The sequence below is a fragment of the Rhinolophus sinicus genome, linkage group LG10, assembly GCF_036562045.2.
Source record: "Rhinolophus sinicus isolate RSC01 linkage group LG10, ASM3656204v1, whole genome shotgun sequence".
Lineage (NCBI taxonomy): Eukaryota > Metazoa > Chordata > Mammalia > Chiroptera > Rhinolophidae > Rhinolophus > Rhinolophus sinicus.
In genome coordinates this window covers 87,706,895-87,723,229 of record NC_133759.1, presented here as the reverse complement: position 1 = coordinate 87,723,229, position 16,335 = coordinate 87,706,895, and the positions used below count along the sequence as shown (strand labels likewise).

Sequence of the window (16,335 nt, the reverse complement as noted above, 5' to 3'; positions counted from 1 at the left end):
TGGTAAGTATTTTAATGTGTATAAGGTGGTATCTCATTTTGATTTTCATTTGCTTTTTGAAGAATTTTTTTAATATGAGACCACTATGAGGAAAAAGGTCATGAAACTGGCTAAATGTATTTTTACAATATAATTCCAAAATGTACACTTCAATAGATATTTTCATTAAGAATTAATACTGGGTATTTTAAAGAAATACCCCCCTCATAGATCTCACATCTCAATAAAAATGTGAAAAAACATTTACCCAAAAAGAGCATGCTTATATACTATTTACTGGCAGATTGATACTTATCCTCCAGTAGTCAATCTGTATTTCTGTCATTGAACTCAAGCTTTAAATAAGCATTTGGCTACTCAGCTGAAGATTGTCTCTTGTTAGTTGGAAGATGTAAAGAAATGGAAAAGCTTTAGACTTAGACCACAAATAGATATCCAAGGTTGAAGAAGGCAGTGTCATCTGTTATTCAAATATGACTCACGTATCTGTTAACTTATTTATATATAGAGAAAAAAATGATAAGATAAACAATCCCCAGCCTCAGAAATCTTATAATATCTTTGAATAGGTTCGTTATTCAGTTACAGAATTTAAGTTATAATTAATTAACTGATTAATTAAAGTTCTTGTGGTCTAATATTCATGATCATAATCTTAACCTTGAGTGCTTTCTTAATATTCAGTTTCCCAGAGCCCATTTCTTGAAGAATTTGATTATTTACGATAGAAAGGAACCCAAACATCTGCACGTTTGTTAAACACTCAAGTAATATATTACTTGTTCACCTTTGAAAATATTGCTGAAAATATTGATCCACCTAGAGCTAAGTGAGGAGAGGAGAGATTGGAGATTAACTCAGAAACAGATGCCTATTTGGGGAATTAAATATGCAAAGATTTTGTGAGAGGAAATATCTGTGAAAGAAAATATGGAGGGAGGTAGGAAGGCTGGCCGAAACTTTAGACTGCAAATTCTTTCAATGTGAAGGAGACAGGAAGAGAGATTGGATAGAAGTCTTCTAGAATGTCTTGTTCTCCACTAAAGATTAAGACTGTCATGGAGTTCATGAGACAAAGGCCACCATCAGAAGAGTTCCTTTGTAGCATAAATGGGCCCATTGTGATGGATTTCAGAGTGCAGTGATCAGTTGGGGTTCTTGCGTGATTATGCTCCCTGCAGGTGGAGGCCTGCAAAGGTCAATGTCATGGCCACACAGAGATCTATTCATTTTGCATCTGGGCTTTGGAAATACATCATATTAGTTGCTAGTCTGCCATGAGTAACTCATAATTGTTAAATTAATTGATTTATATATTTGTACAATTTCAAGTAAAATTATAGTTAAAGTTCACATACAAAATTACAAGTACTTTCAGAAACAAGAACTTCAGGGTAAAGTACAAGTGTGTCTCCTAATTTTTTACGGAGCTCTCACAGTTATTTTCTATATATGTCGTGCCTAGATTATCAACAACATGGATTTTACTATCACATTGCTATGATTTTATACATTGGAAGAGTAAATATTTTCTATTGTATGATTACATTTTTTCATCACAGAAAGTACATTCATTGCTATAAGTTTTTGCATTGAGTCTACAGATTGGATCTGTACTGGTAAGGCTTCTGGAGAATCTGTATATAGTTTACAGTTTGGCTGTTAAACACAAATAGACAACACAAAAATTTATCAGGGCATGAAACTGAATAAAATTTTACTTAATCTTAATATAAAATGCTGTGTATCAAAATTGGAAAAATATAGTCTATATGTAGTTTTAAAAACTAACATCTATAACATAAACACCTATAAAAATGACATATCCCACTTAAAAAACAAAATATTATTAATATGTTTTTACAAACCTGCTATTATTTTTTAAGAAGGTCACAGAACTGGCTAAATGTGTTTTTATAATGTAGTGACCACAGTTCTCACTTCCCTTCACATCTTTGTCCTTCCAAATTCAAGAAGAAATCATGAAACTAAATTTTTCTTGTTATCATTCCCTTTTCTTTCTTGGTAAGTTCATCATATATGTATGTGTGTCTGTGTCTGTGTGTGTATATTTATGTATGTATGTATAAGCATATATAGATATAGATACAAATACAATTTGTTTTGTGTTGACAGTATTGCTAATGTACATAAATAACAAAATGATGTGTATACACTTACATCATCTGCTTTTAAAAATTATTTGTGACTATGTTTATTCAGATATTTAGAATTGTAGATTAATTTTTTAACCCTATGTAATATTACACTATGTGGATATATGGAAATTATCATTATTTTATCCACCCTTAACTGTATATTTAGGTTGGTTCCTTTCTAATTCTGTTTTGCTCTAAATATCCTTTGATCTTGCTCACGTGCTTGTATGCCCATTAGTAGAATTTTTGTGTAATGGGATATGAACATTTTTTTAAGTTGTCTGGATAATGACAAATGATTTTATATGGCTGCTAAGTTTCAGTTTCTTGACTTTAGTGTAAGAATAACACTTTTTTTGAAAGATCTCTTTGTTGTACATTTTGTTGAATTTTGCTGTTCAAGTTCACAATATAAAAAAAGTCAATTGCTTATCTTTTTCAACTTCCATCAGTATTAACTTACCTGAAATCTGAAGTCTGTTTCAGGTGCAAAAGAATTTTCTGCAAACACATAGATGAAAAAGTTAAAAATGAAGAAGAAGAAAAAGAAGAAAGAGGAGGAGTATGGAGGAGAAGAAAAATGGAGGAGGAGGAAGAGGAGGGGAAAGAGGAGAAGGAAGTGAACAAAGAGGAGAAAAGAGATGCATAGGAGAAAAAGGAGGAGGAAGTGGGGTGATGGGGGAGAGAAGAATCAAACAGAGCTGATACCTCTTAACAATCGAAACCTATGTAAATTGCTTACTCAAGATCCTGTAAGTAATACGTCAAGCCTTTCATGTCATTAGTGAAACAAAACATTCACAAAATAATATCAAATTTGGAATTATTTTTATATTCCCAGTTATCTCACTGTGAAAAATATTTTTATGTATTTTTTAATAATCTCAAACATCTTTCTTTGAAGAGATCATTGTTTTTCTCACATTTTTATAGATGAGACATCCTAGACAGAAAACAGTGTTTTACAGCAAGTCACTTCAATATGAAGAAATTAATTCATACGTAATTAATCAGTAGTCTAATCTAAATGTGTGGGTCTATCCAATATCTCACAGATGCCTTATTCTGAAACTCATGGTCCACCTTGACCTCTAAGAAAGAAAACTTTTGCCAGAAATGTTAATGTGTTCTCGCTTTAAACAAAGGCTTGTTCTTAGGGGAGTCAGAGTGGGTGATGAAAAAATCAGAGTATCAAGCAATACCAGACCTAGAAGAGATCATTCCTCCCCGCAGTTTGCATTTAAAAACCATGGAAATTTACCTTCAAAAAGGACACACAAAAAAAGGATTTAGGTAACGTTCTTTAGTCGTGTATGAACAAAGAGCAAAGTTCTACTGACCACGTAACCCACTACTCTCTCCACTTGTTCAAAATGGAAATGAGAAAAAACAATCCACTGATACAATTTTAAAATGGCATTTGTAGCATAACCTTTCCACTTTATCAGTTTAAGATTTACAAACCCGATTTAAAAACAAAAACAAAAACAAAAAACTCCTCCATTTCTAGGTCATAGCAGTTGTCTCCTGCTTTTTCTAAGATGTAGAATGTTTCACCTCAGACTGGAAAATGTACTCACCAGAATAAAGAGGAAATACCAAGGTAATGATGAAAATAGCTTTGATCCATGATGAGAAGAAAGACATTTTACCAAGTCTGTGGAAGGAACCTTTGGCATGTTTATAACACATGGCACAGGGACACATTTCCAAATGAAAGTTTCCTACTGGTAAAGAAACACCTACCAACCATTTCTCCCAGGGCACTGAAAAATGTGGGGTTTTGTATTTGTTTTGATATTTGGAAACTTCATACTGTTGAAAAAGAATAACAAAAGTCCATATTTACCAATATTTCAAAGCAGTCTAAAATCTTCTAGTCTACCTCCTATCTCAGAAGTGACCAAATTCATTTGGTGTCATTTACCAGTTTTAAAGATGTTTCAGGAAATGATCAATACAAACGCATCTCTAATCCAGACCACTCTCATTCAGAACAAGAAAACTCTAAAATGTACCTTTTTAAGGAAACAATATTTTATGAATCATTTGACTGAACATGGTATTTTACTATTTTATACTAAAATTATACTTAGTGAAATTATTTCAGGAATGACTTTAACAGTAAGAATCAAGCTAAAATGTTCATGATTGGAATTAATACCGGGCTCTACATAGAAATGAAGAATACAAAAAATTATTATCAAGTTAGTTTTAAAAAAAAAAAATACATTTGTAGATTTATGTAAATTTCTTTGAAAAAATTTACTTTTCAAAGCTTTAATTATAATTTATTGGGTTTATAGTATTTGTAAAAGGAAAATAAATGACAATAATAGTACAAGGGCTGGAAGCTGATAAATGAAAGTATACTATGTCAAACTCCTTACAAGTAAATGGAAGTGTAATGGAATAATATTACTTGAAGGAAGACAAAGAAAGATGTGCTCAAGATATATACTATATACTCAAAGGAATCACTAAAGAACCCCCCCCCAAAAAAAGTTATATCTAATAAGCCAACAAAGCAGAGAAAATGGAATCATAAAAATACTAAATTAATCCAAATGATAAAAGAATAAAATATAATGGGAACAAATAGGAAGTTATTGACAAATAGAAAATAAATATTAAGATGATAGTTATAAAGTTGACCATATAAATAGATGCCTGAAATGTAAATGATCTGAACATCTCCAGCTCAAAAGCAGAAATTATAAGATTGGATCAAAAAGTAAGACAAATATATGCTGCCTATAAGAGAAACACATTAAATACAAAGATAAAAATAGATTAAAATTAAAATGATAAGAAAAAATATACCATAACACTAATGAAAATAAAGCCAGAATACTATATCAACGTAAGATAAAGTAGATTTCAGTGAAAGTAATATTACCACGATAAAGTAGGTCATTTCATAAAGATCAAGGGTCTATTCATCAACAGTATTTTGCAATCCTAAATGTTTATGAACCTAATAACAGTTTCTACATAAATGAAGGAACAACTAATAGATTGATGAGGAGAAACAGATAAATCCACTATTTTAGTTGGAAATATCAATATCCTGTTCTCAAAAATTAATAGAATAAATAGAAAAAAATCAGTAAGGATATAGAAAACTCAAAAATACTGTCAACCAACTTAACTGAATCTATATTTATAGAACACGTAACCTAACAACTGCAGAATAATCATTCTTTTTAATTGTAAACAGATTATATACCAGGATAGACTGCATTTGGAGCATTAAAAGCAAGATACACAATATTAAAGTGGATCAAGCCATTCAAAGTATATTTTTGTACCAATAAACTTAAATTAGAAATCACTAATAGACAATATCTGGAAAGTTTCCAAACATGTGAAGACTAAACAAAACACTTCTAAGTAACCCATAGGTCAAAGCAGTAACCTTAAAGGAAGGTTAGAATATCTGTGCTAGGACTAGTTCCTGCCAAAGGAATCAGACACAGTGCCTTTATCCAGCTTACAATGGTGTAGGGGAGGCAGATTTCAATCAATAATGCATGCAATTACAAGTTACCTATGTTATGAAGGGAAAGTACATTGCATATTTATAGGGTGATATACTATGTTTCAAGGAAGAAAGCAGGTATCAACAGGGAAGTTCTCTCCGAATAAAGTATACTTAAAGTGCTAAACAAAGATTAAAACTTAAATAGACAAGGTAGGGTGTCGGATGGTTGAGTTTCTGAGAGGATGAAATATACAAAAAACTTGTTTGGAGGAATCATGGAAATTTCCAGAATTGGAAAAGAAAAGGCTGTCATGCCTAAATTACAGCTTAAAAGGAGTTTAATACCTGTTTCTCTGGTACTCTCCTGAACTCATCATTCATTGATTCATTCATTAAAACAATCTTATCTAAGTCCCTTCTGTGTATACAAAAAAGGCTAAAATATTCTCCCTCAAGATGCTTACTGTATGTTTGAAAGACCCTATCAATGTCTTTTCATGTGATTGTTACCAAATGCCTCTTTAACAGTACAGCCTCATTGTAGTGAACATATTCAGTTGTGGCTTGAACCACAGAATACTTTCCTGAGATAATTCTGATGGTGAAACATACAGAAATAGCTAGTTTTGTTATGTGTACGTACAAAAAGTCTGGGTAAATATAGAACTTCATTACTTCATCTTTTATCTTTAAGTAGTTAAGAAAAAGTTAGAAATTCTGTCTATGCAGTGTAATCAGTGTGTCTGTAGGCTGAGCTCTATGTTCAGTCTAAATTGTATTGTGTGCTAGACGTGTAAATAAATTGAATTCAACTAAACTAACTTATTTAACTTCAACAGTAATTGATTACGTCCTGAGGTGGTTTTCAGAATTAAATTCTATTCTTCCTCTGAGCACATATTAATTTCAAAATAATTTATTTACTTCTTACTATGTGAGGCAATTTGCTCAGAGCTCATTCATTCCACTCTGTTTAATCTTCGTTTAAGTCAGATTGTAAGGAAACAGCCTTAGGGTGTTGGGCCTGGACTGACACAGAGCAGAGTTTATTTAGATTCTGTCAATTTGAGTTTGGGATTGAATTTCCAGCTCAGTCCTTATATTCCATGAACCAGATGCACAAGGAGATTCCAGACTTGATCTCTGAGTTTTATTCATTGCCAGTTAGATGTAGAATTGAATGCTTTTCATAATATGTGTTTCAATGACCTGGATTTCTCTCAACTATAGCTTTCTGCATTTTTTCTTCCTCGCTTTTTAAGACTATAACTCTCCATAATACACTGTGCTACTGTTATGTTTCCTTCTCCTTATGTTTAACCACTTACTCTGTCTGATACTCCAGCTTCTCTCTACACTTTGATCTGGACCATGTGCCCTATTCCATTGTCTGCTTTCCTGTTAACATTTGTTGTGTTGGATTCGTATATTCCAGACATAAATTGCTGTCTGAATTCCTTACTGTTAAATAGGGATTCCTTGGATATAAAAGTATTTGCATTCATCATCGACCTCCAGATCTTGTTCAATCTCTCTGATGTCATTTTCATTAAACCATTCTTTTTTACCAGCTCTGACCTTACCATCTGTCAGGTCTTGTTCCCTTTCTTGAGCCCCATGTTGCTAACCAATATGATTAATATCCTGGTGAGATCTTTCTAAATCTGGGTTTTAGACTATGCTAGACTTAAAACACAACTTCAAATTAATACATTACATTTCTACATTTCAATATTTGTAGATAAATGGTTTTAAAATCTATGCTGATATATCCCTTTAAGAATTTGATGGAAGTTTTGGACACTCTAAAGTAAAAGGTACACAGATAATTTATTTTGCATGTGGTTCCAGGATCCTCTGAAGGCCAATCAATGGATCCTTAAAAAATCTTAAATCGGTTTCATATTAGGTGTCCCTTCATTAGAAATACCTAGAATGTGATTTAAAACTGCACTTTCTTTAGCTGTACCACAGACCACAGCATCAATCTTTCTAAAGTGGGGAATCTTTATTTTTTTATACAATCCTGAGATTTTTATATGAGGATTTACAAATTGCTACTATAGGTCCTAAAGTATTAACGATTATGGCACTTTGGGAAAAGATAGATCATAGACAGAAGGTTTGTGAAAGTCTAGAAAATAAACAATCCCAGAAATCAGAAGCAACTCTGGAACTGACTTTATTCATAGTGGAACAAACTTGAAAATAATGTAGGATCCATCATATCTGTAAAACTTGCTGACCTCAGTGGGTCTACCAGGGAAATCCGTTGTTTAAAGAGAAGTGAAAGTGGATTTGGAAGTTCCAGGTAATTTGGTTGCTGTAAATGCTTAGCATTTCCCCTTATGATTCAGACTCAGTTTTCCATTACTCAACCTGAAAACAAGATAATGAGAGAAATCAAGGACCAAGTACTTGTGACATCACCACAGAGAGAAAATATGATTATTTAAAAATCACATGGGAAAAAACAGGCCTAGGCTCTGGTTTGCCTGTTTCACAGTGACAGCTCTGAATATCTGTGCACTTTGTGCCAGTCCTTTCTCATCCTTGGGCCAGGTGCCTTATCTATAAAATAAGAGAATCGGTGTCTAATGTCCCTTCCAATTCTAACTTTCATGACTACAGGGGACACTTTCCTTGAACATTTATTTATTTATGCAATAACGATTTACCAAGCACTTAATAAATTATGGAACTTTCAAAAACAAGAGAGGTATAATGTTTTACCTTATTCCTACCTTCATAGATGGACATTCGTTAATTTTGAAAAATAAGATATCGAACTCTTTCTTAGTCACATGTTCTAATTTTAAACAGCCACATAATCATCTTATTTCTTATAGATAAACAGAGTGTAACTCTTAAAGATTTGCATGGATCACCAAATCCAACCTTGAATATTGTTATTTAAGTTTAAAATATATTTTAGTAGTTAGCACTTAGGGACCTAGGGGATTCATAGTCCTGTTTATCCTCTAATAGATTTTGTTTGATGTCTTCTATTGGAAAAAAATGAAAGCTCCATGGAAACAGGAAATTCTGTGTGTTTTGCTCATCACCTTACCTCCCTCCAGTACTTATAGCAATGCCGCATACATAGTAGGTGTTTAAGGAATATTTGATAAACGAATGACTCAATAATAAATTTACTCCTACTTCAATAGCTGCATATATTGCATCCCCTCAGAAAATGACTGAATTACTGTTCAAAGGTTAAGTATTATGCTATGGGTTTTTTTGGACAAATACCCAAAACACTACTAAGAGAAAACTAGAGACACAGAGAAAAATGTCCTTTTATTTCCTTTGATCAGAATAGTACCTTCTGATCCAGAGAAACATAAAGTCCTCTTACCTTTTTGCTTCATTAAATATACACTGGTTACCATAGGTTTTCCCATCAGAACCACAGACTGGCTGATAGATAGAGTGACAATTTGTATATTCAGGTGGGTTCTTGCTGCTGGCATTGTGTGTCTGTAGTAATGTGAAAGACCATTAAGTTAATATGAGGAGCACAATTTAATTCTGATATTGTAATAACCCAAATATTTATTGCTCATTTATTATTGATTAAGTATTGTACTAACTCAATCATTTTGTTGATCGTTTGTATTTTCATTGAATCCATGCAACACTACTGAAAGAACAGTGTAATTTGCCCCATTGTATAGTCCCAGGCATATAATGCACTTAAGCGACAAGTCCAAGACCATATATGGATTAAATACCTAAGCTTGGATTCAAACCCTGAGTTATCTGATTTTAGAGCCCCTGCTTTCCTACATGTCAGAATGCCTCTAATCCTTTATAGATAAGCCTTCCCCTACCCAAGGAAATGATAATTAGGGAAAAGTCATACTGGCAAATACAAAACACATATGATCATAAAGTATTGAACCTTTCTTTTTCCTTGTCCCATGAAAGAAAATGAGGCAGAAGGTAGTTGCAGAATTCAGTTAAGTAGCACCTGAAACATTTTCTCAGAATCAAATTATAGTGTGGCAGAAGCCTGTGAACATAAAGAATCTTTGACTAGCAGGTGAGAACAAAAATGAAATGGTGAGGATCTTCCATGAGAGGCTTATTCTTCTTGGAGCCAAAAAAGATGAACAAATATCTCAGTCTTTTCCATTGATCTAGAGTTTACCACCCTCTTCATACTAACCCATCACTTTCATTCCCACACACTCTGTGAAATGGACAGGGTTACCACCCCGGTTTTAGAAGAGAATATAAAATTGAGAAATTTTAAGTGACAATATAAATGCTCAGAAACCTTGTGGTGGCTTTATGGACTGGATGGCAGGGATGTTTCTGAGAGATTACTACTTCATGCCAGCTGACCCATAAAGACCAAGAGGGACAGACAGCTTTCATTTGAAAGGGTATTGAAGAATGACCAGTTATGAGGTACAAAATGAAGTCCCAGTATGACAATGAGATGAAGAAAGTGTTCTAGAAGACACTTTTGGATGTATCAAGTGGAATATCCAGAATCATTGTTAAATGAAATTAGGAAGCTAGAAGTTGGAAACAAACTGGCAAGTGAAAGCAAAGCACAACAGGACTCAGAAGGGAATACAGGAATCATGGCTGTGCACCTGTTTGCAGTGATGACTCCCAAATATCAGGTCTCTAGTCATTCATCTGACAAATAGTTCAAGAGAACCCATTCTATCTTATTCTAGGATCTGGGGATACAGGTTTGAACAGAAATGGTACTTTCTTTAAGGTGTTCATTCTCTAACTGAATAGGCAGACAATCAATTGCAAGCAATAAGGTACATTCCAGGATCTAGGACATCATTAGTATTAGAAATACATTTGTGGAACATCAAAGGATTCTGTATGGTGTGGGTGATGCATGCGTGAACAAGAATACCATGAATGTCCAATCATATCCAATCAAGGACATGGGGTTTCATCATGAAAAATCTTAAATGCTATGCTCAGGAGTTCAGATTTTATCTTCTAGGTACTGTGTTACAAATACGGAACTTTTATCAGAGGAGTGATAGATCAGATCAGGTTGGTGCTTTAGAAATACCACCTGAGTGATTTGTAGATTATGGACGGGATGGAAATGAGCATGAACATTAAATCTGGTGAGGATGGGGCTCAGTTGATGAGGGTTTGAGCTAGTTCAGTATAAGTAGAAAGGCTTGAGTGGAAAACAGTAGAAGGAAATGAGAGATAGAATGGAGGACCATGATACACACTAATGATCATATAATAGATATATGAAAATAACCACATCCAAATTCCCTCTCCTTTTGTTGAATCAATGCAAAGTGTTTATCATCAGTACAGTGTGTTCTGTTAAACATTTCAAGATTTGGAAAATAGAATGGCTAAGGTAAGTTGGCTGAAGGGAAAAAAAAAAGAAATTAACACAAACCTGAATCTCCATCATATTGCCATCCAAAGAGGTGCCTACATTTTTTCCTCCTTCTTGATTGTGAAAAGATCTTGGTTTTCCTTGTTGGCTAGATGATCCTGAACCCCTTTGCAGGCCAGGAGATCTTGACTTCCTTTGCTGGCTAGAAGATCCTGGTTTTCCTTGCTGGCTAGAAGACCCTGAACCCCCCTGCTGGCCAAAAGATTCTAATTTCCCTTGCTGGCTAGATAACTTTGAACCCCCTTGCTGGCTAGAGGACCCTGGCTCTCCTTGCTGGTTAGAAGATCCTGGTTTTCCTTGCTGGCTAGAAGACCCTGGTTTTCCTTGCTGGCTAGAAGATCCTGGTTTTCCTTGCTGGCTAGAAGATCCTGGCTTTCCTTGCTGGCTAGAAGATCCTGGTTTTCCTTGTTGGCTAGAAGATCCTGCTTCTCCTTGCTGGCTAGATATCTTTGAACCCCCTTGCTGGCTAGATGACTCTGGCTGTCCTTGCTGGCTAGAAGATCCTGGTTTTCCTTGCTCATTAGAAACTTCTGGATTACCTTTTTGGTTAGATTTTCCTGAATTCTCTTGCAGACTCCCAGGCTGATTAAAAATTCTTGGCTTCCCTTGCTGAATAAAACTCCCTAGTTTCCCTGGCTTGTTAGAATACCCTTCTTGTCTTTGATGAACAAAGGTCCCTAATTTTCTTTGTGTGTTGCTACCTCCTTGCTTATTAGATTCCTTTTGTCCTTCATGAGGGTTAGTTTCACTTTTGCTCTCTGGGATAATTACAGGTCCTGGACCCTCTTGTAGTTTAATAACACTTGTTTTCAAAGTCTGGGTTGAAGACACTGGAATGTAATCATAAGCACAAAATTAAAAATAAAGTTTTTTAACTTCAGGAATTTAAAATCAACAGCATTAATCCCAAGATATAGCATGTATTTAATGATTCTTTGATTTTTTTTTTTAACCATACCTCAAGACAGACTCTTGCCATTGCTTTCTATAATTCGAATTTTTTGGTTCCTCCATTTTTTTTTTTCATGACTATATTAAATGGTTTCCAAAAACATTGGGGTCAAGGCAGCTTGCCCCATTTCTAAATCAAAGTCTGAATTATTTGAACTGGGTCTTCATACTACTCCAAATTTCTTTTAATGATTTTCTGATTAGTTAAACAGACTCTCATCAATGCCTATTACAAACTTTCTCCACATCACAGAACCCTTTCCTATATTTCCAACCTCACTCTACAGAAGATGTCATCATCAATTTCCCAGATGTAAAAGCTGTCAAGCATGAGCCCTGTTTGCATATTCTCTTCTCCATCTCTATATATGCTTTCTGTAGATATCTATATGTATATACATACATACATATACACGCTCATACACATATATACTTACATAAAATATTAGATTTATTATACTATTATAATATATATAATATTATATATAATATCATATATATGTATGTATAGAGATAGATAGATATAGATATGATTTATTCAGATTCTATTCCAAAATGAGTATGGTCTAGAAGACAGTGAATAAGCAAATGGAATGATTTTAGAGCTGTTAAGTACCATGGTATTCCATTGGGTCTTATGCTTTTCTTGTACTTGGTTTGGTACGAGGGTTTATTTTTGGCCTCCTGGCCTTTTTCATTTGATGATTCCTCTTTAGTCCACCACTGTCTTAATTTGGGATTTCCTGAAAAGTTTTATTCAGACTTACTCTTTTTTTCTCTTCATGGGCTTCCTTGGTAATTTTTTCAATTTATACAACCTTAAATCTTTTCAGTGTGGATGGTTCCAAAACCAGGGTTTCACTTGCATTTGCAATTGCCCTGTTTTGTATTTCCAGGAATGTACACACTTGTGCCTTCAAGTAAATTTAACTAAAATCAAACGCATCATTAATTGTTATCCATTGAGCATGCTATGGTATACTACATTGCCGATGGTTCAGGTCTTAGCCCAGCCACAAGAGTTTAGCAGTTGGTAACTGGGTTTACTAAACTGTGATATAGCATGGGGTAGGGTCTATGGCCATTCATTCAATTCACAAATACACACACATATATATATATATATATATATATATATATATATATATATATACACACACACACACACACACACACACACACACACACACACACGTATGTATACTCAATTACTATTCCAGAACTATAGTAAGATCGAGATACAACTGTGAACAGGCCTTTATGGTTTTACCCTCAATAAACTGTGAAGTCTAATAGTGGGTGTAAACAAGCAAATAGGAATTTATAGTAGCAGTATCACTGTTATAAGGTGAGTAGGAGACAATAGACCCAGAATCAACATAGCAGGAAGTAGGGCATCATTTCTCCTTCCTGGAGGAGGTGACATATAACAAGTATAGGCTACAGCCAGAAAAATGGATAAGAATTATTTTCAGCTACATGATGAGTATATGCATGAGTTCTAAGAGCCAAACATTGTTCATTAATGGGAACTAACTCCAAGTAGTAATCAATTAAACTAAAGATGTGGGTGAAATGAAAAAGAAAAGAAATTGGTTTAGCTATTTTGTTGTTGTTGTTGTTTAGTTTTTAATGATACCAAGTCATACAAGCAAATTGTATCAAATCCTAAAGATGCAAAATGGTAAACAGTTTAAAGTAACTTTCGCTTTCTCTTCTTTCCCAATCCCTCCATTTCTCTACTTAGGATACAGTTACATTGACCAGGGCTTTCTGTATTATTCCAGAGATATTCTTTGCATTTACAAACATATTTAAATGCATTTTTCACACAATTGGTAGCACTCTGTACACACTGTTCTAGTCCTTAATTTCTCCCTTGACAATAAAATGAGACTGTCTCTATATCAATACATATAGAGTCCCCAATGGCTGAGTCCCCAACAAATACTATCTCATTTGTTAAGTTTACAGTAATTTATTTAACCAGTCTTCCAGCAATGATTCACTAGCTTATTTCCCTCTTTTACTATTACAAATCATAATTTAATGAAAATTCTAGAAATACACCCTTTTTTTAACATAAATAAATTTGTAGGTTAAAAGCCAGGGGTAAAATTTTTTGGTAAAAAAGATAATTAAGTTATCAGAATGTGGTTAAACCATCTATTTTTTAATTTAAAATTTTATAAAATAATTATCTTCAGCTTTTGTTTTGTATTTTTCTCTTCTGATTTTATAAACTCTAAATACATAACTTGGCATTGCTGTACACATGTATTATAATAGACATTCCTGATTCCTCTCTCTTCTTCACCCTTCAAATCCACATAACCACTACATGTGGTATTAATATACTTTCTTTCATCAGTAAATGCCTGCTGAATAAAAATCAAATGTCATTTTGCAAGGCACTGAAGTTCACAAGCGATATGGTACTTGCCATCATGAAACATACAAGTTCTAGTAAGGGATTTTATCTATATGCTTTTTCCCCTGTAAAACGTATATATATATATATATATATATATATATATATATATATATATATATATATACACACACACACACACACACATATATATACACACACATATATGTGTGTATATACACATATATGTATATATACATACATATATGTACACACATATATACATACATATATATACGATTACATATATAATCGTATATATATATGATTATATATATATATATGTTTAAAGAGTCCATTACTATGCCAGAACTATAGTAAAATCTAGATACAGTTGTATTTAGATTTTACTATAGTTTTTTTCCTCCTTTCTCCCGTTCTACCACTTAGCTCTATATTCTTATTTTTTATCTCTGTTTCTCAACAGCTCCCTAAATGGCATCTCTGTACAACTTTTCTCACATCTAATCCATTTTTAATATCACTACAGACTGATACTTCTTAACAGAATGTGTCTGATTCCCCCTGTTCCCAACAATCTGAAAACAATTGCAATGCTTTCAATGAGAATAGAACTACTATTTATTCTGTTCCAACTATAAGCAGCTGAGGGTCATAGGCACTTTAATTATTTCCTTTCACTAGATATAAGAACAAATGGTCAAGTAGGAGGTCAAAATTTAGAGACAAATTGGAATAGGTTTCATTTATCATAATTTATTACCTTGAAAAGTGTATTATCTGTGTCATTCATTATCTTGAAAAATTTACATTGCTAGCTGGAAATTTACATCTCTGAAAACAGACAACCTAACTGTATTGAGGTAAGGAATAGAGAGAAATATGTTGACTAATAGATACCTAAGAAGAACTCAAGTAATAGTGGCTAATACTAGCTAAATTATTTCCATTCTGAGTTTGAGAAAATAAGTTAAATAAGTTACCCCAAAGCATCTGAGTAGGAAATTGAAATGCCAGGGTTTGAACCCCTTTGTATTTGACCATACAGCCCTGTATCATCACACAAAACCTTTAAGGATCATGAAATTGAATATTGAAAACCTCTCATAATCCTTTCGGACTGAATTTTCTTTACAGTCTAATATCTTGCTTTTCCCATTCCCTTGCCTCTGTTTCTCCTTAGCCTCACAAGCTTTTCATTGTTGTCTTACCCGGTCACTGTTTTTAAATTTCTTGTCTGAAATTACCTTCTTCCACTTCTCTGTCTGATAAATACTTCCCATTTTTAAATTTTCTGACAAAGTATTACTGAATCACTCAACATTTCTAATTCTTGCCTTTGAGAGTTGGGAGAAAAGTCATGAATGTAACTTTTCTTACCTGAGAACATGGCCAAGAACATGAAGAGAAGGAAAATGAAAGCCTTCATGTTAGAGCCAGTTGTTTCAGACTCAGTTGCTGGTTGGAGTTAAGGGTAATTCTTCAGTAGATACTTCCTGAATAAACCATGCTGATCACCACCATGTTATATATTTGAAAAATTCTCCACCCTAATTGCTAAACACTGTCATTGTGCTTAAAAAAAAAAAAAAAAAAAAAAAAAAATTACAGAGTAACTTTCGCAAACCAGAAAGTATTGTTTCTTGAGTGGATTGTCATTTTTAAAATTAGCATCACGCCCTAACTCCCATAAATATCCAAATTTTAATATGCTTCTATCAGACATCTTCTTCAAAAAACAAAAATAAAAATGGTGAAACCCATGTGGTAAAATTGTAGATTGTGTTCACTTTTGTACTGTTAAGAGATCACTTTAGTCAGTAGTGTTATTGACCCTGTGAGTTTATATGTCCATAGTAGAGATTCCCATGACCTTTCTCTGTGCCAATTATTTATAAATTATGTGCCAATTATTTACCTCAAATTATATTTTAAAAGCAAG

The 16,335-nt window shown here is 33.4% G+C and overlaps 1 protein-coding gene across 1 annotated transcript; it reads right to left on the bottom strand.

Annotated features, from left to right (window-relative positions):
• Positions 1-7,107: 7,107 nt before the first annotated feature.
• MARCOL (MARCO like) lies at positions 7,108-15,822 on the bottom strand. Its single transcript, XM_074314106.1, has 3 exons — positions 15,774-15,822; positions 11,051-11,880; positions 7,108-7,266 (listed from the first exon to the last, which is right to left on the bottom strand). The coding sequence occupies exons 1-3, from the start codon at positions 15,820-15,822 to the stop codon at positions 7,108-7,110; spliced, it is 1,038 nt and encodes a 345-aa protein (XP_074170207.1).
• Between the last annotated feature and the right edge of the window lie 513 nt (positions 15,823-16,335).

What these genes read in the sequence shown, in the direction of transcription:
- MARCOL (XM_074314106.1), bottom strand. Translation starts at nt 15,822, where the DNA reads ATGAAGGCTTTCATTTTCCTTCTCTTCATGTTCTTGGCCATGTTCTCA. An exon ending in GTTCTTGGCCATGTTCTCAG is followed by an intron (nt 11,881 to 15,773) that starts GTAAGAAAAGTT and finishes ATTACATTCCAG; the next exon opens with TGTCTTCAACCCAGACTTTG. An exon ending in GCAATATGATGGAGATTCAG is followed by an intron (nt 7,267 to 11,050) that starts GTTTGTGTTAAT and finishes CATATTGGTTAG; the next exon opens with CAACATGGGGCTCAAGAAAG.